The sequence below is a fragment of the Onychomys torridus genome, chromosome 8 (genome assembly GCF_903995425.1).
Source record: "Onychomys torridus chromosome 8, mOncTor1.1, whole genome shotgun sequence".
Lineage (NCBI taxonomy): Eukaryota > Metazoa > Chordata > Mammalia > Rodentia > Cricetidae > Onychomys > Onychomys torridus.
The window spans coordinates 74,877,847-74,905,776 of NC_050450.1; the positions used below are offsets into that span (position 1 = coordinate 74,877,847).

At 42.3% G+C, this 27,930-nt stretch overlaps 3 protein-coding genes across 6 annotated transcripts in view; 1 reads left to right on the forward strand and 2 right to left on the reverse strand.

Annotated features, from left to right (window-relative positions):
* Positions 1-9,864, reverse strand: part of Vmp1 (vacuole membrane protein 1) — a 101,902-nt gene extending 92,038 nt beyond the window's left edge. Inside the window, exon 1 of the mRNA XM_036196772.1 lies at positions 9,618-9,864. The gene's annotated coding sequence lies outside the window, so the exon portion shown is untranslated. The remainder of the gene's footprint in view (positions 1-9,617) is intronic.
* Positions 9,345-20,883, forward strand: Ptrh2 (peptidyl-tRNA hydrolase 2). Its single transcript, XM_036195285.1, has 3 exons — positions 9,345-9,815; positions 9,923-9,991; positions 20,260-20,883. The coding sequence occupies exons 1-3, from the start codon at positions 9,345-9,347 to the stop codon at positions 20,803-20,805; spliced, it is 1,086 nt and encodes a 361-aa protein (XP_036051178.1). The 3' UTR covers positions 20,806-20,883.
* A 4,783-nt stretch (positions 20,884-25,666) lies between these two features.
* Cltc (clathrin heavy chain) overlaps positions 25,667-27,930 on the reverse strand; it is a 64,433-nt gene continuing 62,169 nt past the window's right edge. For 2 of the 4 annotated variants that reach the window (XM_036194692.1, XM_036194694.1), the window contains one exon: positions 25,667-26,994. In XM_036194692.1, coding sequence (XP_036050585.1) covers positions 26,870-26,994 — 125 coding nt within the window. In that variant the 3' untranslated portion in view covers positions 25,667-26,869. The remainder of the gene's footprint in view (positions 26,995-27,930) is intronic. The other 2 variants (XM_036194693.1, XM_036194691.1) reach the window with 1 other exon arrangement.

Consider the following 27,930-nt stretch of genomic DNA (forward strand, 5'->3'; position numbering starts at 1 on the left):
TTTGCAGTGAGGGTATACGTCAGTTTTGCTTATAAGGGTGAGGCTGCTAAAATAAACCTTATATTCCTTACAGTAATGAAATTTGTGGATCAGGTCAGAAGACAGAAGTAGAACAGAAGCATAACCCAGAACATCAAACAGTATTTCAGACATGAGAAATCCCTTAAAAGGCCGTGTTTGAAATAAAAGGTTGGTATGAAAATATGTGCTGTTTTTGTTTGTTTCCGACAGAAATGCTTAGAAAGCATTGCTAAGTCAGCTCACAAAGGTTCTTTGTAGGCTGGACGTTCAGTGCTAAGACTATAATACTCCATTCATTTTAAACATTAGCCCCATTTAGAATACAAAAACAATAAAGGACAAAATGATATAGTCCTCCAAGAGGGGTGGGGAAAACCTACCATGTTAGTAACAAACCTAAAAGCAGTATTCATATACAGCATGGCCTCAAATAACAGTAAGGAATACGCTGACACGTTGACAAGACACTTCTCTTCCCCAAAACTACAGCAAGATGGCTTTGTGGGTAAAGTCACTTGCCACCAAGGCTAACAACCTGAGTTCAATCCCAGGTCCCATATGTAAAAGTAAAGAAATGACTCTTGCAAGTTGTCTTCTGACTATCACATGCTTTGGCATGCATGTACAGACCCACATACAAATAAACAAATATTAATTTTTAAAACAATTGTGTGGTGACACAGTAAGAAAAATTTTCTTAGGTAAAGGTTGCTGGAAAAGTTAACAAGAGAGAAAGAGCACTAAACCCATGGATTCTCATTTTCTTGGCCACATTATTCCACAAACATCCTTCCGAGTCACGTTTCTTAATGAAACATGCAAGCCATATGAAGATGCCAACTTAGGCATTAGCTTTCAGTAACCTTCCCTGCCTTCAGAATATCTACCCTGGTGGACTGCTTAAGCATATCTGGTTCTAGGCCATGCCACAACAGCTGCAGACTCCCTAAAGCTATAAAGCTTAAGGACCTGAAAAACCGAATGTTAGAAATTAAATAAACAATCTAAGTGAGTAATGTACCCTGACTCAATGCACACTATCGAAGAGATTATCAGACCACCAGACTGAGTAGGTAGTGCAAACTGTCAAATGATGATGCCAGTTAAAGAATGTGTTTTCTGAATATACATGATTTGAAGGGGAATGCACGTGAAATCCCTTGAATGCCTTTGAACTTAATTACTTAAGTCTTGGGGAACTGCTTGCTATTTAGACCAGACTGGCCTCACACTGGTAACAATCCTCCTGCCTTGGCCTCCCTCCTGAGTGCTGGAGTTCTATGTATGCACACATTTTGGTATCTGAGAGGGGTCCTGAAACCAACCCATATGGATGCAAGGGATGACTGTACCATAATGTTTAAAAAGATCTTAAAAATCTACCGGCTCATGGAACCTTGAATATTCTCTCTCCATCCGTGCCTTTTGTAACCTACACACCTAAATACTAGAGGTTTCTGAAGAACTTTGAGTGAAGTGGTTCATGGAATGAAAATGACAAAGCTGAACACTTCTTAAAGACATTCTGAATACATAAATGCAAATGCGTATAAAAAAATCTTGCTCCCATCTGTCCCTTACTTAACTAGTACTCTCCTTGTAAGACATAACCACTGTATCAGCCCTTTAAAACACTCTATTTATTCTTTTTAGATTTGTTTTTACGTTTATGGGAGTGCCTGCACATATGAAAGGCCAGGAGTTTTCAGATCCTCTGGAGCTGGAGTTACAGACAGTTGTGAACCCACATGTGGGTGCTGGGAACCGAAAATGGGTCCTCTGGGAGCAGCCAGTGCTCTTACCTGCTGAGCCATCTCTCCTGCCCTATCACCATATTAATTTTGCACAGTGGACCATTCTTTTTCCAAATGCTTTATTTAGTGTGTGTGTGTGTGTGTGTGTGTGTGTGTGTGTGTGTGTGTGATCAGAGGACAACTTGTAGGAGTCTGTTCTCTACTTCCAACATGTGGGTTTGAGAATCAAACTCAGGTGTCAGGTTTGGCAACAAAAGCCTTCATCTGTTGAGCTATCTCAATGACTCCCCCAACACTCTCTCTTAACATCTGTGTGTTGGGGGGAGGGGTGTTGTCACAGTGTGTAGGGGAGGCCAGAGGACAACCTGCAGGAGTTACTTCTCTCCCTGCCTAATGTGGGTTGTGGTTGCCAGGCTTGCCAGCAAATGTCTTCACCTGCTGAGCCATCTTGCTGGCCCCCAAACACCCATCTCCTTGGTTTAGCTTTTTCTTTATTTGACATTGGGCCTCTCCCTTCCCTGTGTCCCCATTAAGTTATCTACCTGCTCTTGTGACTTAAAATATCTTCCTGAATTTGCACTTTTGGTTCTGACCTGTAGATCCATGTATGTATGTATGTATGTATGTATGTATGTATGTATGTATGTATGTATGTAAACTCCTAGGATGTTTCTTCATCTCAAATTTAACACCCTTTCCTACCTGTACTTAGCTACCTTGTTTTAAAATTGTATTACATTTATTTACTTGTGAAGGAGAGGAGGGTGCTGTGCACACAGGCCACAGTGGGCACGTGAAGACAGGAAGACTTGGCACGAGTTGATGCTTTCCTTCCACTATGCGGGTCCCAGGGTCAAACTGAGGTCGCTATGCATGGGAGCCAGCACCTTTACCCACCAAGCTCTCTCTCTTGCTCTATCTACACTTTTTTAAAAAATTATTTATTTTATATATATAGATGTTTCGCCAGCAAGTATGTCTGTATGGGGGACTCGGATCGGATTCTCTGGAAGAAGAGTTACAGACAGCTGTGAGCTGCCTTGTGGGTGCTGGGAATTGAACCTGAGTCCTCTGGAAGAGCAGCCAGTGTTCTTAAGTGCTGAGCCATCTCTCCAGCCCCCAGCTACACTATTATTATTATTTATTTTTTGAGGCAGGGTTTCTCTGCATAGCCCTGGCTGTGGGAACTCTCAGAGATCTGCCTGCCTGTCTTTGGGATTAAAGCCATACATCAACAAACCCTGCTTCTACCTATAGTCTTACAAAAAACAGTCTAACCCAAACCTTTTTTCTCTTATTACCTGGAACAACCACCCACCCAGTGACTAAACTCAGATGCTGGTCACTCTTGACATTTGTTGTTGCTGTTAAATCATTCAGCTCATCTAAGATCAAGTCCTATTTCAATATATCTACAAACCGCTCTAGATTCTTGTAAACATTTATTTATGATTGGTGGGGTGGGGGTGGCAGGCTGTTCCTCTCACAGAGCACATGTGAAGTTGGAGGACAATTTGCAGAGTCAATTCTTTCCTTCTACCAGGTGGGCTCTGGGGATTGAGCTCAGGCTGTCAGATATGACCACAAGTATCTTTACTTCTATCCACCTTGGTCACCCTTCTTGTTTCGGCCATCTTCATCTCTATACTTGCAGTGGACTGTATTATACTGCAGTGGACTCTTAATTTCTCTCTTCAGTCATTTCTTTTCTCCCAAGCTGAGGTTTCTGTTTTGCTCAGACTGCTCTTACACTCAGAGTTGAGGGGTCCTCTGACCCTAGCTTCCAGAGTGGAAGAACCACAGCTGTGCACCACTATGCTGGGCTGTTAAGTCTTCCAAGTCCGTCTGTGCTCCAGTCCTAAACAAATATAGATGTGCATTGCTAGCTGTTTCGCAGACTCGTTTCATGACACTTTAAACTCCCTACTGTTTTTACCAGAACCTCGTATAAGACCTAAGAGAAGATATCTGTCCACTGTGGAGGTCTGAATGAGAATGGCCTTGTAGATCCTTATATTTGAATACTTGATCCCCAGTTAGTGGAACTGTTTGGAAAGGGTTAGGTGTCTCACTGGTGGTGGGGTTTAAGGTTTTAAAAACCCAGTTAGCCCCCATCTCTGCTTTATGCTTGAGGATAAAAATAGAAGCTTTCAGCTAAGAGTTACAATGACAGTACTGCCTGCCTGCCTGCCACCACGCTCTGTGCCAGGGTAGTTTGCATTCACCCTCTGAATCATAAGCCCCACTGAACCCTGCCTTGTCCAAGTGTCTTAGGTTGGCAGTAGAATAGTAACTAAGACATCAGCTGGATCAATGAACAAACAGATAAGGCAACTAATCTCACTGAAAAATGATCTTTCTGGGGCTGGAGAGGTGGCTCAGAGGTTACGAGCACCGACTGCTCTTCCAGAGGTCCTGAGTTCAATTTCCAGCACCCACATGGTGGCTCACGACCATCTGTAATGAGATCTGGCGCCCTCTTCTGTGTACATAATAAATAAATTTTAAAAAAAGATCTTTCCATGAAAAGAAAAGGATAGAAAAAATTGTTAAATGTCAAGATAGTTGGCTTTAGTTTCTAAATTCTGTATTATGACTTACAAATATAAACTGTTAGTAGGGATTGGGGGTGTAGCTAAGTGGTACACCACTTGCCTAAAATGTATGAGTGGGGAAGTGTGTTAAACTCAATCCTGAGTTCAATTCCCAGAACCCATGTGAGGAGAGGACCAACCCCCTCAAGTTGTCCTGACTTCTGCAGACACAAATATAAAGTAACTAACTAACTACATAAATAAATGTTAAAAAGTAAATTTTTTAAAAAGGAAAAAAATAGTTGAGCCTAGTGTCGCACACCTTTAATCCCAGCACTCAGGAGACAGATGCTGTGGAATCTCTGAGGCCAGCCTGGGCTACAGAGCGAGATCCAGGGCAGCCAGGGCTACACAGAGAAAACCTGTCTCAAAAAACAAAACAAAACAAAACAAAACCAACCAACCAAAACAAAATAAAACTATCACATAAAAACAAACAAAAGCAAACCTGTCAACAATACAAAAGACAAAAGAACAGCTAGAAAAATGGTTCCTTTCATTAAGAATCATATATGTGTTGTAAAATATTCACAAAAAATGAACAAGATACTTACTTACTGAAACTGCATTAATAATGATTAAATACCAGGTAAGCACTAACATAATGATACACTTTCCAAAGAAGGCTGGGAAAGAGTTCTCAGCAAGAGCTCAGTGTGCCACCAGACGAGCCAACACTATGCTAGGCACTGGCACTGTCTAAATGTTCCCATTGAATCTGTTCACTGACCCTTAACACAAGGGCACTGACTTCACAGCCTGAAGGAACCAAGATAGCAAGAGGCTGAGTAACCGGCCCAGGCGCCAGGTAAGAGCTGGAATTTGAACCAAGGCTTCAAATCCCAGGCCTGTGGGGTGTGTGTGTGTGTGTGTGTGTGTGTGTGTGTGTGTGTGTGTCTGCCTCCCGAGTGGTGGGGTTAAAGGTGGGCACACCATGCTCACTCAGCTCCCAGTCTTTACACTATTGGTGTGGTCCTTCCAGTTACACCAGGAAGACTGCAGCAACAATGAAAGACCCACGGTCTACACAACAGTCAGGGGACACTAACAACTCCAGTAATTACAGGTAGATAAGCTGGAATAAAAGCACTCAAGGGATTGCCATTGCTTAATTTAAATAAGCCTAAACTGCAAATGTCACCTTTTAGATGGCACAGAAAAGTATCTCCTGTTCAAATATTCAAGGTGCATATTTTTTCACTGATTTGTTTTTATTTTATAAACACTGGTGTTTTGCCTGCATGTATGTCTGTGTTAGTGTGTTGGATCCCTTGGTACTGGAGTTACAGACAATTGTGAGCTGCCATATGGTTGCTGGGAATTGAACTTGGGTCCTCTGGAAGAACAGCTAGTGCTCTTAACCATGGAGCCATCTCTCCAGCCCTTCAAGGAACATATTTTAAAATAAGCTTTATGTAAGGTTTTATATATTACATAAGTTCAGTTAAGCAAATTCTACCTGAAGTTACCCTCCTAAACAAAACAGAGTTTCCAGAGACAACACACTCTTTAAAAATTTATCCTAGCAGGGAGTGGTAATACACAACTTTCATCTCAGCACTCCAGAAGCAGGCAGATCTCTGTAAGTTTCAGGCCAGACTGGTCTATATAATGAGTTCCAGGCCAGCTAGGAGAGAGCTGTCTATAAAGCAACAACAAAAACCAACAACCAAAAGAACCTTCAAACAAAAAAGTTTACTCTAGGTGTTAGGGTTTAGCTAGCAGCTGAGCCCATGCTAGTAGGCATAAGGCTCTGGGTTCAATCCTAGGACGTGCGCGTGCACGCACACGCGCGCGCACACACACACACACACAAACACACGAAGTTTACTCTGAACAAATACTTGCACATTTTTGTGAAAGCAGATTATCAACAATCAGAATCACAGTGAAGTTATGATTGCCTCAGTGCATCTGGTTCCCCAGGTTTGCTAATCTAGAGCTCCTTTCCAAATGCAAAGGAGACTGACAAGCTGCACTACCAAGCTGCTTTCCTCAGCAGGAGAAACTAAACACAACTCTACAGTCCGTGGAAGCAAAGGTTCAAACAAAGCATTTATTCTTCTACGATGGCTGTTTACCTCAAAGGACAGTTAGAGAGATGACCTTGTAGATCAGAATTAAGAAAACAAGAGTATCAGTAGTATAGCAGCTCAGAAAGTTCTTTATATTAGGAAGAAAGAAAAGAAACAGCTTTCCCCTATGCATTGGCAACATCAGTAAGAGACATGTTACAGGGATCCTGTCATTTCTACTTAAATGATGACATTTCACAATACCTGATACAACTGATTGTGAACTGAGAATATTCTAGACAATATAGGTAATTTTCTTTCCTTAATACATCCTACTGAACAATTTTTAAGAATTTTATTTGTGACAGGGTCTTACTATATAGTCCATCCCAGACTGGCTTTGAACTTAGTTCCCTTCCACCTCAGTATCCCAAGCACTGTGGTCAAGAGGCCCCCTCCTTGGCTTTCCCTGAGACTCACGGAGCAGTTGTTTCCCTACAATTTACAAGATTAAAGAAGCAAAAGCAGGGAGGGTATCACAAACATACAACACAAGTCCCTCTTCCACACATAAGAAAACAGTGTGATGCAAACCAGGCTATTACCAAAGTTCACCAGGATGCCTGAGGACCACTTGGGAAGAGGAAAGAACACTTTGGATCTCAGGTCTAGTTTAGGCCCTGGCATTACCTACTTTCGAGGTCCTCAGGCCAGCCAATCACTGATTGTTTCGAGGCCCCAATTTTCCCCTCTATTAAATGAGAAGGCACCAACTATGCAATTTAAAGAGTTAACTACAATTCTAAATGTTGGTTTCAGTAAATAATAAGGATTCTTACTTAATGTAAGCAAAGGTAGGCCACTTCTAATGATTAGTCAAATACACACCAAAAACTTCAGTGTTTTCTGTACTTGGAAATTCTCAGCTGACAATACATGATGACTGAGAAAGGTCAGAATTAAACTCTCAAATGCAAAGCTAGTCACTTACTTATTAACTAAGGTGACTAATTGGCTATCTTCAAAAATAGGGCAAAGATCATCACCATAAATATGGGTAATAAATAAGACATGATATAAATGGTCAAATTTTGAAATACTTCAAAGTAACAGTATTCTAAACTTATGCACTCCTAGTTCTCTGAATAAAAACACCATTCTTGCACTTACACAGTGATTTTCACATGTACCATCTCACCAAACACTATGACAGTCATATGAAATGGAATGAGTCCTTTTATCAACACAATCAAGACTAGCTCTGAATGCTGGGTAATTTGCCAATCATTACTTAGTGAGTGTTGGAACCCAGACTTTTAATTCAGGTCATCTGATTTCAAATTTAATGATCTTTCTGGGTGCAGTGGCCTTTAACCTCATGAGGCAGAGGCAGAGGCAGGTGAATCTCTGTGAATTTGAGGCTGTCCAGGGCTAGAGTAAGACCTTGTCTCAAAATCCTAAAAATGTGGTGATTTGAACCAAAGTCAGGAAGACAAAAACAAAGTATAATACAACAAAATGTAAGAAAGGATTTGGGCGGGTGTGGTGGAGAATGCCTTTAATCCCAGCACTCAGGAGGCAGAGACAGGACCAGGACATTCTTTGTGAGTTCCGGCCAGCCTGCTCTACTATGAAGTAGTGAGTTCCAGGACAACCAGAGCTACATATTAAGACTTTGTCTCAAATAACAACAAAAAATAAAAATCAAGAGAAAGAAAAGAAAAAAAGAATTTGGCAGTTGTGTAATCAATAAATAAATTAACTGGATTATTAATGATATATCAAACTTAGAATTCCACTTGTCAAAAAACTTGTCACCTCATTTCAAAGACAAGTGTAGAACAGTTTGCTAACTCAAAAAATAAGGACAATATGATAACAAACATTAAACTAGCTGTAGTTAAATTGGTAAATAGCATCAAACCATTTGCTAGAGTAGTTCAGATATGTGTTTATATGCATATTTTCTTCTGGAATGTGTACCTCAGGGATTTAACTGTACTATTAAATGTTTCTAAGAAATATAGCCCTAAAAATGTATCTGTTTTAAAATAATGTAAGCAAATAAGCTAAACAGGAGAAATTACCTCTTTAGAATCATTTTGCACCCACACAAACTTGGTCATATTTTTCTGGGGTACCAAGGGTCAATAAAAACATAACTTTCCACACGCAAACTACTGCCTAGTAAGTTTCTCCCCTAAAATCAGATCCAAGGGTAACACAATTCATAGATAATAACAGTTGGAATATAGCCGGGCCCGGAACTTGGGAGGCAGAGGCAGGCGGATCTCTGAATTAAAAACAGGCTAGTCTACACAGAGAAATCCTGTCTTGAAAAAAATAAGACAAAACAGTTGGAGTATTAAATTCTTCATTATGTCAAGAGAAATACCGGGACAGTTCTCTAAAGGATCATTCTCTACAAAATGTCAGCAAGCATCTAGGAAGAACAGGAAGACAAGAAATCTGCCAATACACACGCATAGCGCCAATCTATGCATTATTAGATTTTTTTTGATGGGGTAGAAGCAAAGCAAAAGATGGGCTACGTAAAATCAAATGGAGGTCATAAGTAACCTAACACAAGCCCATGCACTCTTTTTTGGAATAGTTAAGTTTTTAAATCGACCACACTGTCTTGCTGCCAAGTACTTCCACTGCAGTGAAATACAAATGCTGGAGACTAGGGGTTTGGAAAGGATAGAGAACTCTCTTTTTTATGACAGCTGGAGGAAGAGGCAAGGTCCACAGTAAGAGCTCTGAGAGATGAAGGCCCCCTTCCTTTGGCAACTCTATACCCTCAGGACACTCTCATGCCTGCACTTCACAGAGATACATTTGGAAAAATGCGCTAATGGCTGGAGAGGAGAAACACCACAGTGAAAGGTCCGGAAAAATCAGCTCGGTCATCAGCAGCGAAGACCTTCTTTATTTAAACCAAGGTTCTGGACACCCCGATGCTCTGTAGAAGCCAAGGACGGCTTCCAAGTCTGGAAGGAATGGTCAGGAGTGTCTGGGTTCAATGTCCCGGGAACCAACCGTGGAGAGGTGTCCCATATAACCTGGCTACCGCCAGGCTGACACAGCCAGTCAGCAGTGACCTGAAACACTCCTCAAGTGGAAAACAGCGTGTTCTGTATCTGCACCGCCCAAGTGTGAGAGCCACGGGAGAAGCCGAGCTGTGGAGAGCCTCGGCTTGCGCCCCCGACTCCCCGCTTTCGCCTACGTACCCGCTCAGACCCCGGCTTCTCCGGATCTCGGGATCCTGGAAGCGGCTCCCAGCACCGACTCTCACACCCGCCGCTGAGCTCCAGCCAACCGGAACCCACTCGCGTCACTTCCGGTCCGGTCCCCCGAGGAGCCCGCTTCCTAAAGAGAAATGTTCCACCTTCCTTTTGGCAACCCGAGAGGGTCCTCGCGGGATTTCAGTTCGGCTTTCTCAGTTCGGGCCCGGTGGGTGTGACAAGAGTAAGGATGACTGCGCTTTGTAGTTCCTGATCCGGAACTAGTTTGTCTGGAAACCCGGAAGAAATAGGTGGCGCGCGCGCGAAGCGTGTTTCTTGTTCGGGAGTGGAGAAGCACAAGGCGTGAGCAAGTCCTTAAGGTAAGTCTTGCTTCCTTCCAGGACGTGGAAAGGAGTGTAGTTCATTCTGTCTCTGCTGGAACGTGTCTTACTATCAGTCTGCCCCCTGTTAGCTACTTCATGAACTGTCTTCCGCCCAGTGGCCGCTGGAGGTCTTCCCCGGTCTGTAAACCTTGCTTTGGATGAGAAACTAAAATGCAGGGAAGGGATAGAACCCGAATTTTAGTGTCTAGCAAAGCCTCCTCATTTAGGTGGCATTGATATGCAGTCCTAGCGTGAGAAAATGGAGAGCAAGCCTCACACTGTAAATACTCACTGTCCGTTTTCGAGTTGTTCAGCCTTCTTGTTCCGACAGGGAAAGAATTCTAAGGATGGATTCAAAGTACTTTTATTTATTGGTATTGTGGTGCATGCACTTCGTGCATGCTAAGCAAGTGCTCTACCATGGGACTTTTGTTAATCCTATAAATGCAGGAGAAAGACTACCGACCCATATCATGGCTAAATAATTAAAGCAAGCTTTTTTTATTCCTACGCATGGGCTGTTTCTCCCTAATGGAGTGTGTCAAGAGATGAGCATTGGACATGGGGAAGATAAGGGGTTTCATAGTTCAGGAGTAGGGGGTTCCCTAATGGGGGATTTGGCAGGCAAATAGGCGGGGTTACAGAAACAGAACATAAGCATAAACAAGTTGGTCCTAACAAACCTCCTGAAACAAAGGCATGGTTGCCATTTTCAGGAACAGGCAAGTACAGAACCTTTTGTAGTTAAGGTTATAGGTGGGACATAGCTCAATCCTTGAGAAAGAAATTTAATCATAGACAGAAATGAATATAGTTTGTCTTTACTGTCAGATGGCCTTCAAGCCTTAGATACAGAAGACTGGTTTATCACTAGACCTCACTACGTTGCACAGTCTGGTCTTGAACTTGGGATGCTTCTCCCTTAACCATCTCCCTCAAAGATTAGAGTTCGCAAAGTTGAAAGTTTTTGATAAGAAATTGGGGCACTGTAGGTAGAAATAGTGGGGATAGGCTACAGCAGTAAATACAGCAGGACTTGGTGACTGGTTATATTGGAACATAGCAAGGAAAGTACAGGTTTTCTTAAAAATCAACAATACAAGCCAGATGGTGGCGGCGCACGCCTTTAATCCTAGGACTTAGGGGGCAGAGGCAGGTGGACCTCTGGGTTTGAGGCCAGTCTCATCTACAAAGTGAGTTCCAGGACTGTCAGGGCTACACAGAGAAACCCTGTCTTGAAAGACCAAAAAATAAAGAACACACAAAAGATAGAATGCTCAATACCCTAGGTTTGATGATCAGCAAAAAAGAATTCAATCAAAACAAATATAAAGAATACTTGAAAACTCTGAGCAGTGAAATCTAACAGAAACTGGAGGCCCACATTTGGAGCCAAAGCGCCCTAGATGTAGGGCGATTTGGGAATAAATGAGATTGTTCATCTTGATGCAGTATAGAAAGAAAATTATGTAGGAACTCCCTTACTCTGGGGTCTGGTTGAAGTCTTTCACCTATAGAGAAGCAAGAATGTTGACATAATTAACAACTGCTTAAAGCCTATGTCCCCTTCCAGTAGTTGTCTAGGAATCTCACTTGAAACCCCATTTAAAGGGGAAGGACCATGTCCTGTGCCCCTTGTACAACCCTAGTGGCTTCTGATTGGTTTGTTTGTGTAGCTCTGGCTGTCTGGGAACTCACTTTGTAGACAAGACTGGCCTCCAACTCACAGAGATCCACCTACCTCTGCCTCCCCAGTGCTGAGATTAAAGGCGTAGGCCACCACCACCCAGAAGGCTTCTGTTCTTTTATTACCAGATTATAATTCCATCCAAGACACCTCCTGTCCAAAGAGAAAGAGGAGGAGAGAGTGAAAAAAAGTATTTCTTGGCAGCAACCCTTTTAAGATATAACTTGAGAACCACCAAAATGATCCATGTGGCTAAGGCTAAGACACTTGTGATGTGCTTGGGAATGTCTTGCTTTCTGAGACTCCTTCTTGAATACATACCCACACTTGGTTATGTCTTAGGGGGAGACATTGGGTCTGTCTTGTCCCTTTGAGTCTCTTTTTCTCCTAACCCTTGAGCTTAAAAGTCTATATTTAATAAAATCTCCCAACTGCTTATGAAATTCTCTTTCGGTGTTGAAAGCAGCAATCCCAGTTTTGCTTGAGTTGAGCTCTCTAAAAGATGAATTCTCCTGAGAGTAAGAGTGTGGAGCAGCTGTGCCTCTCTTCCCTCACCACGGACAACCTGACAGACTTTATTGCCTATCAAGGGCAGCTAGAAGCAGGGAGAAGTCAGTCGTTTGACTCTGAGAGCTCTCTCTTGAGGCTTTGTCACAGTGCGTGGAACACACAGTGAGTCCTTGGAAAGTACTGATCGATTGATTGGAGAGAATTGGAAAAGAGCTTATAGACCAGTGCTGGCTCAGTGTGCTTCCATTTCCCCTCTCTTCTTTGGGACAGGCTTACTTTATTGTAATTCAGACCTGGCCCCAAACACACATGAGGCTATCACAAAGATGCATCAACTTGTCTGGCTTTACAGGTTTCTTCGGTGATGACAGTGTCCTTTCTCCCAGTTTGATAGAGTGGTCACTAGCCACTTTCAAATTGTTGAATAAGAGAGCCTTTGAATTGTGGCTTAGCATAACCTTAGAACTGACTATTTAGCCCTAAGTTGAATGTACCTACCTATATGGCACTAATGGCTACCACATTGGCCAGCAAAGATACAGACAGAAGGGCTAACTATGTAAGATTGTATAATACTATCCATATTTCCAGGTAATAGCAGGTAATTTTGCTTAGGATACTGTAAAACTGTCAGGTGAGGTGAGCATTGGGCCAAAATTGAGTTAAATAATTCAAAGGGAAAGGTTTAAAGTTTTACAAGTCACCAGGGAATGTTGCACAAAACTCAGTGAAACCCCAAAAAGAAACAACTATGTAAGAAGAAACCTGTAAGACCAGGCAAGTTGATGGCGCCCTTGTGATAGCCCCATGTGTGTAACCCTGTCCCAAGAAATGACAAGTGTCTGGTTCTTTTGAGACAGGGTTTCCCCATGTAGCCTGGCTGTCCTGGAACTTGCCCTGTAGATCAGACTGTTCTTGAACTCAGAGTGCTGGGATTAAAGGTGTGTGCCAGCACCGCCCAGCAAATGTCTGGTTCTTTAGCACTTTTGATAAGTGGGGGAAGAGAGGCACCAATACATGGTGACTAAGAGAAGCAGGTGATTGAGGTTGGAAGTGAAAGACAAAAATTACACCATGGTGGGTCAAAAATTTTAGGAAAGGATTTTTTTAGGTTGAAAATGAAAAAACCCATGGAGTAGATTATTGCATAGAGCATGGCTCAGGATATCTGGAGCAAGAGGCCGGATAAAACACGCTTGGTGAAGCAGCCTAATTAGACTGCCCAAGAAGAGGGTTTTATGGACACCCTTATTTTACTGTGCCGTTTAAGGTTGTCTGTGAGACGGACTATGAATAATGTCAAGGCCTGAGCTTATTAGTTTGTGAGGATGCAGAGAAGGGACAGTCTGAAACAGCTTTTAGAGGATTCTGATTGTGGTGACAAGAGATTAGAACATGAGATTAATGACCTTGTGGAAGTGTAGGACATCAGTAGGAAACATGGAAATCTTTGTAGTTGTCACTGGTCTCTTTTTCCCACTTGTCACTGGTGTGCGTGCTTTTTAAATGACATTGAGCAGCTTTTTATAATGGCTGTTAGCTTTTTTAGAACTCAACCACATCTTCTCTGATGGATCCTCAATTTCTCATCTTTAAAAATTAAAGTTACAGCTTCCTTTTAATGTTCAGAACAACAATAAATATATCCACCTAAGTAGCTGATTGTCCGAAGATGGATGGGCTTATTTGGGAGTGACCATTAGAGGATGTTGAGTCAGCTGTGGTTGAGGATGCCTTTAAGCCTAGCACCCAGGAAACTGAGCAAGAGAATCACTACAAGGCCTCAGACTTCCAGTCCTCCTGAACGCTGGTCAACTTCCTGCATGCTGGAACTACAAGTGTGGGCCACCATGCCTGGGCCAAGGAATGATTTTTAAAGGCTCAGTGAGGAGGGGACATGAACTGATTGGAACCCTAGTCCTTGGCTACAAGGCTCAGTAACAAGTGTGATCTCAGTTCAGGCTTGGGTGGGCACTTCCTGAGCAGCTGCACTGGCAGAAGTCATCTTCTGTGTGTGCTTTTCATTCTGGCAGTCTTTAGTCGTAGTCACAAGGTCCTCTTCCTTATAACCTCCTAGCTTTAATCCTTCCGTCAGAGTCCATCTAGGCTTCTGAGTGGCTGTACCTAGCAGGACTGCCTAAGAGGATGATTTGATCACGGGCCTGAGTACCAGGTGTTCGGAAGGGTCCACACTTGGCTGTAACTAGCAAGGGGGAGGTCCTTTGCCCCTCCCCTTGGCATTGTTATAAATAGCTCTTTGGAATAAAGCTCTGGGCCAGTGGATAAGGATCCAGGTCCACCCAAGGCTATCATGTGTTTCTCTCCCCTCTTTATTTCTATCTAAATCTCTTGTCCCTAATTCCTTAGGAGTCCCTGGGGTAAATGTGGGAGCTGGTCTCCCACATCCTTGTTAGACACTAACAAAAGCAATTTGATTTTATTTATTTATGTAATTATTGAGACAGGGTCTCTATGTAGACCAACCTGGCCTCTACCTCCCAAGTGCTAGAGATAAAGGTATGCACCACCCACCTGGGTGTGAATCCATTTTAATCGATAACTTTATAGGTAAAGGTTATAGTATGTTACCTGTCCTGTAATAGACACTCTGTGTAGAGGGATTAACTTTTCTTGAGTCTAGTATAGGGAATTATTTGCTTATTTTACAACCTAGAAATTGTGAAGACTCCTAATTCTACCTGGCAGACAGCTACCAAACCTCTGTTGTATTGAACTTGTCTGGGTCTTAGTTTCTCTGTTCCCCCATGCTTCCTTTTGGAATTTGAATGCTTGAGTCAAATCGCAGCTACTGGGAAGGTTGAGGCAGGGTCATGATCATGTCCAAGAACAGCCTAGGCAACTTAGCAAGATGCTGTCTCAGACAGCAGACGCAGGAGTGAGCCTCCCCAGTGGAGAGTCCTTACTAATATATGTGCAGGAGACCCTAGAGCAGGGTTGTCAACCTTTGGGGGTTGAATGACCCTTCACAGGGGTCGCATATCAGATATTTACATTATGATTCGTAACACTAGGAAATTTGCAGTAATGAGGTAGAAATGAAATAATTTTATGGTGCGTGTGGGGGCTCACCATAACATGAGTAACTATATTAAAGGGTCAGAGCATTAGGAAGGTTTAGGACCATTGCTCTGGAGTCTACCCTAGCGTTGCAGTAAAAGGAAGGAAGGAAAGAAAGGAAGGAAGAAAAGGGGGTCAGTGAACTGCCTCAATAGGAAAGGTGCTTGCCCCCAAGCCTGGCAGCCTAATTCAAGTCTTGGGACTCACATAGTAGAAGAAGAGAACACACTCGAAAGGAAAAGTATCCTCTGAGCTCCACACATTCTTGTCCATGTGTGTGCACCCATGCTACACACACAAGCCTCCAGTTCCAAACCTTCCCTTGCCAGCTCCTTTTAATCTTAGTGTCCTTTTTAATCTGTCATTGACACTTGTTAGTCCTAGACTAGGGATGAATCCTGCTTGAGAAATCTGTACAGTTACATGGACTGGTACACATTCAGGAAATGAGTTCCCAGACATAAATATTGCACAGTTCTGTTACACACGCTCTTGCTCTTCATTCACCTTAATAGCTATTACAAACTTTCATATCTGATGTTTCATTTTTCATTAAGAAAATAAGAGGCAGTGGAGCAGTGTACTTTTAATCCCAGCACTTGGGAGGCAGAAGCAGGTAGATATGAATTCGAAGCCAGCCTGGTTCTAGGACAGCCAGAGCTGTTACACAGAGAAACGCTGTTTGGAAAAACCAGAGAGAGACAGACAGACAGACAGACAGACAGACATCACTTTTAATTTCTGCTTCAATCATTGTAGACTTATATTCTGGCTAAACTGTGTGCATTCTCTTTATATACATATTTCTATCTTTCTGATTTCCCTGGCTAACCTAATAGAAAAGTCAGGCTTCTATCTAATCTTGCATTTATTTCAGCCCTCTGAAGGGTCCACGTCTCTAGCCAAGTCTAACTGAGACAGCCGTGGTGTGATGCTTTCTCTTTTTCAGAAGCTTGGTGCGTTGTTACTGCCTTTCTTAGAGCTCCAGCACCACCAGCCCTGTATGGCTGCATCCTTGGAAAATACTCATGCTTTAAATAATCCCACATTTGGAGCAGAGTCTTTAGTATAAAATGATCTCTCATTTTGACAGCTAATGTTGACAACATCGTGTAATCATATGAATAATCAAAGCATGCATACTGACTCTTACACACTTGTAATTACTAATTCACTTGGGTTTAAATAGATAGCTGAACCATCTAAAGTTTCTACTATAAACTTTGACCTGCTTTTGAACTACATAGTTCATGTGCCCACCTGATGTATAAATGAGCTTTATGGTATGTATCTCTTTAGTGACTAAGAACTGTAATTGAGGATTTGGTAGAGTGTAGCATACATGAAATGCTGGGTTTGATCCCCAGCACCACATAAAACCATTCATGGTGGCATGTTCCTGTAATCCCAACACTTGGGAAATAGAGGCAGGAACACAAGAAATTTGGTCAGCTTTGGCTTCCGGGGGAGTTCAAAGCTAGCCTGGGCTATGAAAGACCCTCTTTCATAAACCAAACTAACAACAAAACAAACAAAAAACTGTAACTGAAAGAAGCCAGTTGTGGTGGGACATGCCTGTAGCCTCAGCACTGCTGAGGAGGAGGATTAGAAGTATGAAGCCAGCCTGGGTTACATAATAAGATCCCATCTCAAAGAAAAAAAGTCCTGTACTTAGCCTGTCATTGTTTAACTCAAAATAGTCTTCATATCGATTCCCATAGGAATATTAGCTAGAGGAGGTTTAAAGTTATACCCAATACATTGATTGTCAATAAGTTTTAGTTGTCTTAGCAGCCTGGTGTTAGGCTTGTGATCCCAGCTCCTTGGGAAGGAGAGGTAGAAAGATCATAGGTTCAAAGCTAGCCTGGACAACTTAGACTTTGTTTCAAAATAAGAGGTAAAAAGAAGGCTGGGCATACAGCCTGGTGGTAGAACACTTGGCTAGCCTATGTGAGGTCCTGGGTCAGTCCCCATTGCCTCCAAAAATTTTACTTCCTTCTGTAATTAATGTAAAGTGTCTAACTACCTGGTGGCCCCTGTGCTGGGCAGAAGCTCCTCAGCTTGCTGGAGTCTTGTCTTTACTCTTGCTTGCTCTAGAAATAGACAAGTGATGGTTGGCATGACTTTGGGGCTATAGTAGCACCGCTATAGTAGTGCTCCCAACAGTGAGAGGCTGGGGTAGAAGATAGACAGACACAAATGTGAGGCCACCCTGACTGCAGAGTAAGACTCTGTCAACAACAGCAAACAATAATCAGAGAACAAAGAAAAAAACAATGGTACATTTTAAAAGTGTGAATGTTATGGGTATGTGAATCTTTTGGGGGGTGGGGTGGGGATCAAGATAGGTTTTTCTGCATAACCCTGGCTGTCCTGGAACTCACTCTGTAGACTAGGCTGGCCTCAAACTCACAAAGATCCACCTGCCTCTGCCTCCCAGGTGCTGGGTTCAAAGGTGTGCACCACCACCACCACCACCACCTAGCTTGCGAATTTTATCTTAAATCATTGATACTGCTATACTATCTTCAATTGAAAATCTTTGGTACTTTATAATCAATCTATAATACTTAGTAAAAAAGGAAAAGCAATGGCTCAGGACCCCCAAGACCGAGTTCTCAGCACAAAGGAGATTTATTTGCTTCCTAGGGACAGAGGGCAGGGATAAGAGACAGACACAGGAGATAGAGGATGAGGGAGAAGAGAAAGGAAGAAGGGAACCAGGGAAAGGGGGCAGGAGTATGTGTCCCAGAAGACAAAGGACTGCCTCTGGGTAGAGAGGAGGCAGACATGGTACATAGGAAAATGGCGGTTTATAAGGTACAGGGGGAAACCCCGTGTTAAGATGAGGTGTCCAATTTTAATTGGGCATGTTAATTAGGTGAGCCAAAGGGGGCTTCTGATTGCTGGACTTAAATACTTTGATAGCTGGACCATGGCAGTCAGCCTCAGGAGGAGGGATTGGCCAAAAAGGGGAACAGACCTGCTGTGGATATTGCTCTGTGTAAATAAAGTTCTGATTGGCCAGTGGCCAGGCAGGAAGTATAGGCGAGACAAGAGAGAAGAGAATTCTGGGAAGTAGAAGGTTGGAGAGAGACACCGCCAGCCGCCGCCATGAGAAGCAACATGTAAAGACACTGGTAAGCCACGAGCCATGTGGCAAAGTATAGATTAACAGAAATGGGTTAATTTAAGATAGAAGAAGTAGATAACAAGCAGCCTGCCACGGCCATACAGTTTATAAGCAATATAAGTTTCTGTGTGCTTTCTTGGTTGGGTCTGAGCGACTGTGAGATTGGCGGGTAAGAGAGATTTGTCCTGACTGGGCCAGGCAGGAAAACTCTAACTACACAGACCTTGGTGGCTAGCTTTAGGAATCTAATCTAACAGTTTTTAGCAAGGCCGAGGGGTTGGGAGAAGGGCAAGGCCTGCCAGAGCCATGCTCACCACCTCAAACTGGCCAGAGTCCCTCCACTTAGCATATTGTCTTTATGTTATGAAGGATAAAAGGGAAATTTATGCTAAAATAAGTGTTCCCATCCATTCCACTTAGGTTGTGCATTGCACAGTTCCCAGTGTGTCAATCAAGCACTGTAAATTGGTGGTTTCATGTATATGAATGCTTGAACCCTGTACTGGAGGAAGAGACTGATGGTAGTTTCCGCCAACATAGAAATCCAAGCCAGACTTGTTCATTCCAATCCCAGCATTTGGAAGGTTGAGGCCAGAGGATTGTGCAAGTTCAAGGCCTGTCTGGGTTCCAGGGCATGGTGGACTACAGAGTGAGACCCTGTTGAGGAGGGAAGGAGAGAAGGCTATCCAATGCGTCTAGGATAGCTACACTTCTAGAAAACTCAGAGATTTAAGAACCCTACTTCAAGTACTGTGTGTTGAGATGTAACATGAATTTGTATTAGGATCTTGGATAAGGTTCCCATCCATGCTCATTTCCAGTGCTGCAGCTTTGCTTATAGCATCTTGACTTCATGGCCTAGTGCAACTTCCACGGGCTTACCATGACAGTGAGAACCACTGTATTATGAAGACACAGATTTACACTCCTTTCCAGAGTGAGTTTTTATTTAGTCTCTTTGAAGGGGGTCCCTGCAGGTGTCATACAGAGAAGTGAACCATGTCAAGAGATAAGAACGAAAACATGGTACACATTGACTTCACCAACCTGGATCAGACTTCTAAGAGTCTAATACCAGACAGTTCATTGTCAGCATATTTAAAACACAGTACAATTTGGGAAACGATTTCCAGGCAACAATCACTCCAATTCAGGTGCACAATAAAGCTTTATAAACTTTGTAAACAGAGTTTCTATGTTGTCAAAGTACATGTGACCATGAGGGTGGGTTCTATAACAAAAAGACCTAGAATCTAGTGTGGTCTCTGACTGATAGTATAGAGGTCAGCAGGCCATAAAGAACTTGTGAAATCTCCCCTAAGGATGGGTAATGGTCTAGGGAGGGAAGAGTCTGGAATAACCGTTCTGTCCCTTTAGATAGCAAAAAAGTCACCAGATTGTTAGCAACCTCTACTCTCAGCTTTCTTGGATGGAATGGAGGTATTTGGTTTGTATATCTTCCATTGAGGAGATACCCCCATGTGATTAACATTCCTGGTTCTCTTAGTGTTTCTCTGTGAATGCAAGGACCTTTGACCCCAATAGTTCTTTGGGCATATTGGCCCATACATCATTTGCTTTTCCCACAGGATTTAAGGAAGACTAAATAGTAGGGTTTTTAACTGAAAAGATTCTGCTGACCATTCAAAATTGCCACAACTATTTCTTGGGGGTCTTTGAATTGTCTAGTACTTGGGATGGATGGAAACAGGGTCTATGCATAAGATCCACGGTCTATCTTGCCTTCCTCTGTGTGACTTAGTGTGGCTCTAAAACATTGCTTGCTGCTTGTAGGTGGTTTATCTGAATTGCTTGAAACCCCAGTTCTAGATAATAACTTCTTTCTTTTCCCTTAAGGTGCTCTCCAAGTTCTTGATTATGGAGTATTTGGCTCATCCTGGTACACTCAGCTTGGCTGCTGGAGTTGCTTGTGGCATGTGCCTGGGCTGGGGCCTCCGGGGCCACCTTGGGATGTTCCCCCAGAACTCAGCAAGTGAGACAAATAGAGACGCAGAGACAGGAACCGAAGCAAGCATCTTGGGAGAGAGTGGGGAGTACAAAATGATTCTTGTGGTTCGAACTGACCTAAAGATGGGAAAAGGGAAGGTCGCTGCCCAGTGTTCTCATGCTGCTGTCTCTGCCTACAAGCAGACTCAAAGGAGAAACCCTCAAGTGCTCAAAGAGTGGGAGGACTGTGGCCAGCCCAAAGTGGTGGTCAAAGCCCCAGATGAAGACACCCTCATTGAATTACTGACCCATGCAAAGATGTTGGGACTGACTGTAAGTTTAATCCAAGATGCTGGACGTACTCAGATTGAACCGGGCTCTCGAACTGTCCTGGGAATTGGGCCAGGACCAGTAGAATTAATTGATGAAGTTACTGGCCACTTAAAGCTTTACTAGATGAGCTTTGATGTGATGTGATTGTGTCTGAAAACTGAAGCTTGTCAGTAACAATAAAAACTTAATTTTTGCCCCACTTTAAAATCTGTTCCCATGTTCTTCTTAAAGATTTATTTTATTTATTTATTATGTATACAGAGAGGGGGCCAGATCTCATTACAGATGGTTGTGAGCCACCACGTGGTTGCTAGGAATTGAACTCAGGACCTCTAGAAGAGCAGTCAGTGCTCTTAATCTCTGAGCCATCTCTCCAGCCCTCCCATGTTCTTCTATCATGTTCTGGACCATTGATATCTTGAGCTTAAAATACTTTTGAAGGGCTAGAGAGATACTTGCAGAGGACTCTGGTTCAGTTCCCAACATGTTATCTGGATGGCAGTTCACAACTATCCATAACTCCAGTTCCAAGGAATCCAACACCCTCTCCTCATCTCCACCACTAGGCACACATGGTGTACATACATACATACAAGCAAAACCACCATACACATAAATCTAAAGAATAAATGTAAGCCTTTAATCACAGCACTTGGGGAGGCAGAGGCAGGCAGATCTCTGAGGCCAGGCTGGTCTACAGAACGAGTCCAGGACGGCCAAGGTAGAAACAGAAACCCTTCTCAAAAAAACAAAATAAAAATATTGTTTAAATGCTCTGTGGAGTGATAGGTGCTAAAACAGTCTGATGTTGGGGAAAAAGGAAGCCATGTTTCTCATGTATAATTCGGTCTCTGTGTGTTGATGATTACTCTTCAATCAAACCATACTGCTATCCTTGGCCTCTTTGAGGACTTGGTTCAAGAAATCATATTGCAGTTTTTCCTAGATAATCTTTAATTAACAGACCATTGCATATACCCACTGTGTAATCATAATTCAGATTTTTAACTAGCTGGATGTTTTGAAGATGGGTTAACCTTGAACCTGTGGCATTTCTCCTTCCTTGACTTCCCACATGGTGGGATTGAAAGCATGAAGCATCATACCCAGTTAATTTCTGTTTCATAGTTGAAATTTTATGACCTATGTAGCATTTTGATGCTTATTTCTGACCCACTTGGGCTAAACTTCACAGTGGTTCTAATTCATAAGCTATGAAAATTCATTTACTTACTTCAGTGGTGAAACCAGTATGTGAAGTAAACTTTATGGACTTTGAAAGTGCAAATGTGAGAATGAGTTTATGGCAACTAAAGGACTGTAGTTGTACCCAGTCTCTCCTGAAAACATTAGGAACTAAATAATTTTATTACTTAAGGGCACATTTTCTCACTGTGTATCCCTGACTAACTTGGAACTCACTACGTAGAACCAGGCTGGTCTTGAACACAGAAGACCTCCTGCTTTTCTCCCAATGCTGTGGGATCAAAGCCTTGCACCAGCATGCTTGGCTGCAAAAAGCTTTCTTGACAGCCTTGCTAGAATCCATTTTTCTTGACAGCTCCAGAAGATTGACAGTGACTTCTAAATTCGCCATATCCTTTAAAACTATGATGATGATGGTCATAGGTAGAAACTAGGCAGAATGATTAAACTGTAGGCAGTCTCTTAGGTTACAGTGCTTGGTGCATTTTTATCATACAGGAGCATAGATGGTACACTGAATGATGCCACAGTAGCAACAGTTTCTAAACGGAATGTTTATACAGGAGTCAAAAGTGATGCAACCACATGTAACTTGAGTTGAACTCAATCTTAAATACATGGTTATGACACCACTCTGACAGACTGCATTCCCAGCAGGATGGCTGGGGTAGCTGATTCAAGGACCTGTAATAAGCCAGGGCTTACCTACAAGGACAGTGAAAACTGTTCTGGTAACAAATCACAGTATTTGTTCACCTGTTCTTGGTATGTATTTCCCAGGCACTTGCTGAGTAGTCCTCACAGCATACTCTTCAGGGCTCTGCAGAGCGAGCCCAGGAGTCTGTAACTATTTCCACTAACCTGAACGAAAGCCACTTCCTTTTCTCCAGTGTGTCACCACTGGTGATCTCTCTGAACAAGTAGCCATTGTGGCTTTCGCCCCACATCCATAGTAAAGCTTCCCTTGTCCTGGTGAAGTAGTTCAAGAGCACATGTGTGGAGGGGCTTTGAGAACTGTAGGCTGCAGGATAGGGAGTCTTCAGGAAGTCCTCCTTGGTGGGTGCCCATGATGGCCCAACATACAGTTGCTTAATGTCAGCACTGATTGGACTCAGTGCATTGTTATGAAAAAGATTAACTTTGGAGGAAGCTGAGTGGGGTAGGTGCTAGGGTCACAGTACGTTGTAAACATGGATGAAATTCTCAATAAACAATTAAAAGCATTTTTTAAGCATGACTATTTGTGTTAATGTCTGGTTGTCTAAAAGGCTAGTGTGTATTGTCACTTATTTGTAAACTCTATTTCACAGGACATTTTTACTTTTATAAGAACTGAAATGAGAAGCTGGGGAGATGGCTCTGTGGTTAGTCTTGCAGAAAGCCCACGTTTGGTTTCTGCCTCACAACTACCTGTTTCAGAGGATCCAAAACCCTTTTGTGGCCTCCATGGGCACCCACACTCAAGTTAACACACCTACATAGATAAGCACACATATGTATAATTAAAAGTAAAACTTTATGCAAGTACACTTAGGGCTATTAAGCTGGCTCAGTTGGCACCTGAGTTTGATCCCTGGCACCCACATAAGTGCCTGACACTGTCTACACTGACAATAAATACACATTAAAAAACCAACTAACCCTGAAACTAGCCAGGTGTGGTGGCTCATTCCTGTAATTCAAGCACTTTGAAGGCTGAGACCAGAGGATTTCTGCAAGTTCCAGGGTAGCAGTGAGATTCTTGTCTCTAGAACAAGACAAAAAGGGACTATAATTGCCCCCAAACCCAAGTGTGCAGCAGACATTTCCTCAAAGACTAAATGCATCAGCCACTTGATGGAAGAAGTTTGGAGAACTTTCTCAGTCTCTCCCCCAGCTTTCCCCACACATCAGTGTTTGGGGGCTGCAGCACTCACCATGTACAGGGTGCTGGAACTGAACCACAACAGTACAAAAGCAGTCCAACAATCTTTGCAGTGCAGGGATCGTACCTTGGGCCTCACATGCGCGGCAAGCACTCCTTTGTTCCATATAGCAAATGCGTGTTTTCTGTATCAGTATACAAAGTGTTTTTCCCTGTCACTGACACAAATAACCGACTAAATTCCAGTAGTCTGGCAGACAAGGCTCAGAGTGAGATGGTGGCTGCACTGGAGAGACCAAGAAGTACTACCTGCTGATGCACTAGTATGGCCGGATTAAATGTTAACCACAGATTGATTCATGCAGTGACTTTTTATGTGAATTTCCCATTAGTCTCCCTCCCCCATTTCCTCCTAGTTCAACAACATTTAGAGTAACAACTATTTGGCAGTTTTCAGTTTCTTTGTCTAGAACCTACCCCAGTGATAAACTCAAGAGTCATGTTAATGAAGATACCCTGTGTAAAGTTTACTAGTAGCTTATCTACCACCCATCATGATGCACACATCACAGCCCAATCCTTGGCTGGCCATTTTGAAGATAACCTGATAGGTGGTGCATACTTATAATCCATCCCCACATGCAGAAGGCCAAGAAAAAAGGATCTCAAGTTCAAGGAAGGCCAGCCTGGACTATGTGTGGAGACCCTGAATGAAAAACTAATAGGCTAGAGAGAATTTATAACAATTAAGAGCCAGGTTCAATTCCTAGCACCCACATGGTGACTCACAACCACTTATGTTCCAGGGGCTCCGATGCCCTCTTCTGGTCTCCTTGATCATCAGGCACAAATACAATGCACAAACATACATGAAGGCAAAACACCCATACACATAAAATAATCTGCCTAGTAAATCTGAAAAGCACTTGGTACACAGAGAAGAAAACAATCAGCAGCCTGCCTGCCTACTAGCTGGCACATCACCAAGGTTTGTTTTTTGTGTTGCCCAATATGGATGGTCTAATTGGCAACTTGGCATCACAGGACAACAGTACATGATTAAATTAAAACAGTTAATTTTTGTTGGGGAAATAATCCTCAATGAAACAATAAGAAATTACAGTACAGATGGAGAATGGCTCCGTGTTTAAGAGCACTGACTGCTCTGACAGAGGACCAAGGTTCAATTCCTAGCATCCACAGGGTAACTTAACTCTAGGCCCAGAGTAGCTGAGTCCCTCTTCTGGCTTCTGAGAGCACTGTATGCACACGGTACACAGACATACATATATATAGGCAAAACACTCACATAAAATAATACATTCAGTATTTAAAATTGCTCTTATTAGCTGGGCAGTGGTGGCGCACGCCTTTAATCCCAGTACTTGGGAGGCAGAGCCAGGCGGATCTCTGTGAGTTCGAGGCCAGCCTGGTCTACAAAGCGAATTCCAGGAAAGGCGAAAAGCTACACAGAGAAATCCTGTCTCAAAAAACCAAAAGGAAAAAAAAATGCTCTTATTAAGGAAAGGAAAAGACAGCATCATTCTACAAGTACAGGAAAAGTCGAGAGCAAATGATATATCTTTTGATTACTTATGATGAGGGGTAGGTAGAGATCTGGGAACACAGTGTAGCTTTGGCCTGAATAGCCCACATTTTCACTATGACAAAGCAAAATGATTTTCACATCAATATTAATTTGCTGTGGGTGTGCTTAAAGTTTTTCTCAAAAAATTTCTGTGAAGCTCAGGTAATTTGCCTGCGAGTTAGAAGAACAACATAAGCTAGGCAGTAAGCTATGTAACTAGAGAATTAAGTCATAATGAAATAAATCCAATATTCTTAGCCCTGGCAAAAGATTTACATTTGGTGCCCTTTAATCTCATGATAAGAAATGCCATGCTAACTATTTTTAAAAATACGTCTTTATTTCAAGTTAATGTAACATGATTTAGTTGGGTGAAATACTTAAAAACCTCGATGCCACTTGATTAAAATACTGGAAACATGAGACAAAGCCCACTATTTAAGTAACTGCTTTTAAGACTACTGCATATACTTTCTAAACTATAGGCATGCAAGTGACATAATGCATGTCTTTTTCATAATTTCCCTCTATGCTTCCCTGTAATGCTCTAGCAGTATCCAGTATGGAACTATGAAAACCACCGTTCTTCTGGTTTGAGATGTATTTAATTAAAACTGCACTTCTACATGTTATTTCCACAGTCCAGTAATTTATTTTAAATTGGAGTAATTTCAAATTCCACAAACAAAACTGAAGAACAACAATATTCTGTTTGAATTCTCTCTTCTGTACACTCAGTGATCTAAAACACCACAATATCCAACATACACAAACCTCAGGGAAGGGTTAGTAAATACACACGTGTGGAATCATGGTGCTCTTTGTTCCTGAATGGAATGGTCCCACAGAAAAAGCACAGGATACAGCACAACATGAGGGCACCTTGTTACACACGAAGTGAGCAAAACACACTAGCATTTTCTATATGCACAATGGGGAAACCTGCATAGGTTAAAGGGCCTTTTATGCTCATTTAAAGATCAGGCAAGTTGTCTGTATGCATTTTTCAAATAATTTGGAGAGTGCTGTAATCCAATGTAGAATATACTGATTAGTGTTGTCTTTGTTGGCATCGACAGTCTTGCATGGTCACATACCAATTCTTTCACTTCAGCTTTTCTTTGAATAAAAGAGGTTTAAATGCATTTAGACAATACATATTGAAAGCTGTTTACATACACTAAATTTAAGAGATTCAGTATTAGAGTTTCTTTGTTTCTTTAAACACTACAGAGTGCAAATCAAGTTCTTCACAACAGATTGAATAGTAAGCAGTTCTTCAAAGAATGAGGGGGGAGAAAAAAGCCCACATGAATACTATTCCCCTTTGAAAGAAGGTCTAACGATGCGGAATGTGAAAATAAGGTTTTAACATAGGCGATCCAAGTCTATAGTTAGAAACAAAAAAAGTAGTCCTTCATGAAATAAAGGTTACAAGAACACGGTGCCTGTTTCCCCGTTTATTAAATGAGAAGTGGGTAGACGATGCTTCAGTATGAAAATAGGAGACTGCAGGGTCAGCTTCCATCTCACATGCTGTACCCAAAGCCAGGCTGTGGCTGCCCATATGGTGGTGCAGTGTAGCCATAACCAAAAGGTGCCTGGGGAGGGACTGCCACACTGGGTCCTGCTGTAAGCATCAGCTGGGGCTGACCTAAAGGTAACAAAGAGGAGGAGAATCTGTTAGCATCCAGGTTTAGCACTATAATCTTACCCACTCTAGCAGCGCAATCACAATTCACTGAGTAAGTTGTGTGGGGCACTTTTGACTGTCCCAGTTTGGAATAGTCTGACCCTGAGAAGGTTCCTGCCTAAGAAAAGCCAACGGTGCAGGACTGAGGGCCACAACACCCTATATTTAAAGCAGTAACACATGCACATTTGACATTATCAGGCCATACGTCTGCCAACAAGCCTATCACATAATACACATTACATTTAGTGACTAAAATTTTAGCACAGGAAAACTTTACAAATTGTTAAAGTTAATTTAAATCTCTGATTCTAAACATCTGAATGGTAATGAAACCCAAAACAGTTCTAGCAAAGAATCCAGCGCTAATTTAGAGACAGCAATAGAAAAGACACATTCAAATATGCAATGCACTAGGTATGAAAAACACGACAACGTATATACCTTCTATCAAATACTTGCTGATGAAGCTGAAATAGTTGCTGACCACATAAAGAAAACATGACATGTAAAGAACTTTTAGAGAGAGAAACACAATACCTCCCTAGCCATGCAAATCACCTCCCGCTAGAATGTAAGCTATCTTTCTCCCAGTATAACAGACTGTGTCCCCTTCTTAAGTAAAACCAAAATTGTCTTTAGTAAGGAAGTTTTGGGTTTTTTTAAAAAACTGGTTACCAAAGAATCACCTCTGGATTATCTTGAAAATTCTAACCCTAGTTCAACCTTCTTAAAACACCAGCAGTCTGTGGATGCTTAATAAATAACCACAACTATCTTTCTACCTGGTCCTTCATCAAAACTACCCTCTCCCCTAAATTCCTCCAAACAGTTTATCTGTAATAATAATAATAATAATAATAATAATAATAATAATAGTAGTAGTAGTAGTAGTAG

Bases quoted from the DNA above. Each gene is read 5' to 3' on its own strand.
- Ptrh2 (XM_036195285.1), top strand. From the start codon at position 9,345: ATGCTCTGTAGAAGCCAAGGACGGCTTCCAAGTCTGGAAGGAATGGTC. The intron at 9,816-9,922 runs GTTCGGCTTTCT...CGGAAGAAATAG, and splicing joins AGGGTCCTCGCGGGATTTCA to GTGGCGCGCGCGCGAAGCGT. The intron at 9,992-20,259 runs GTAAGTCTTGCT...TTTTCCCTTAAG, and splicing joins GGCGTGAGCAAGTCCTTAAG to GTGCTCTCCAAGTTCTTGAT.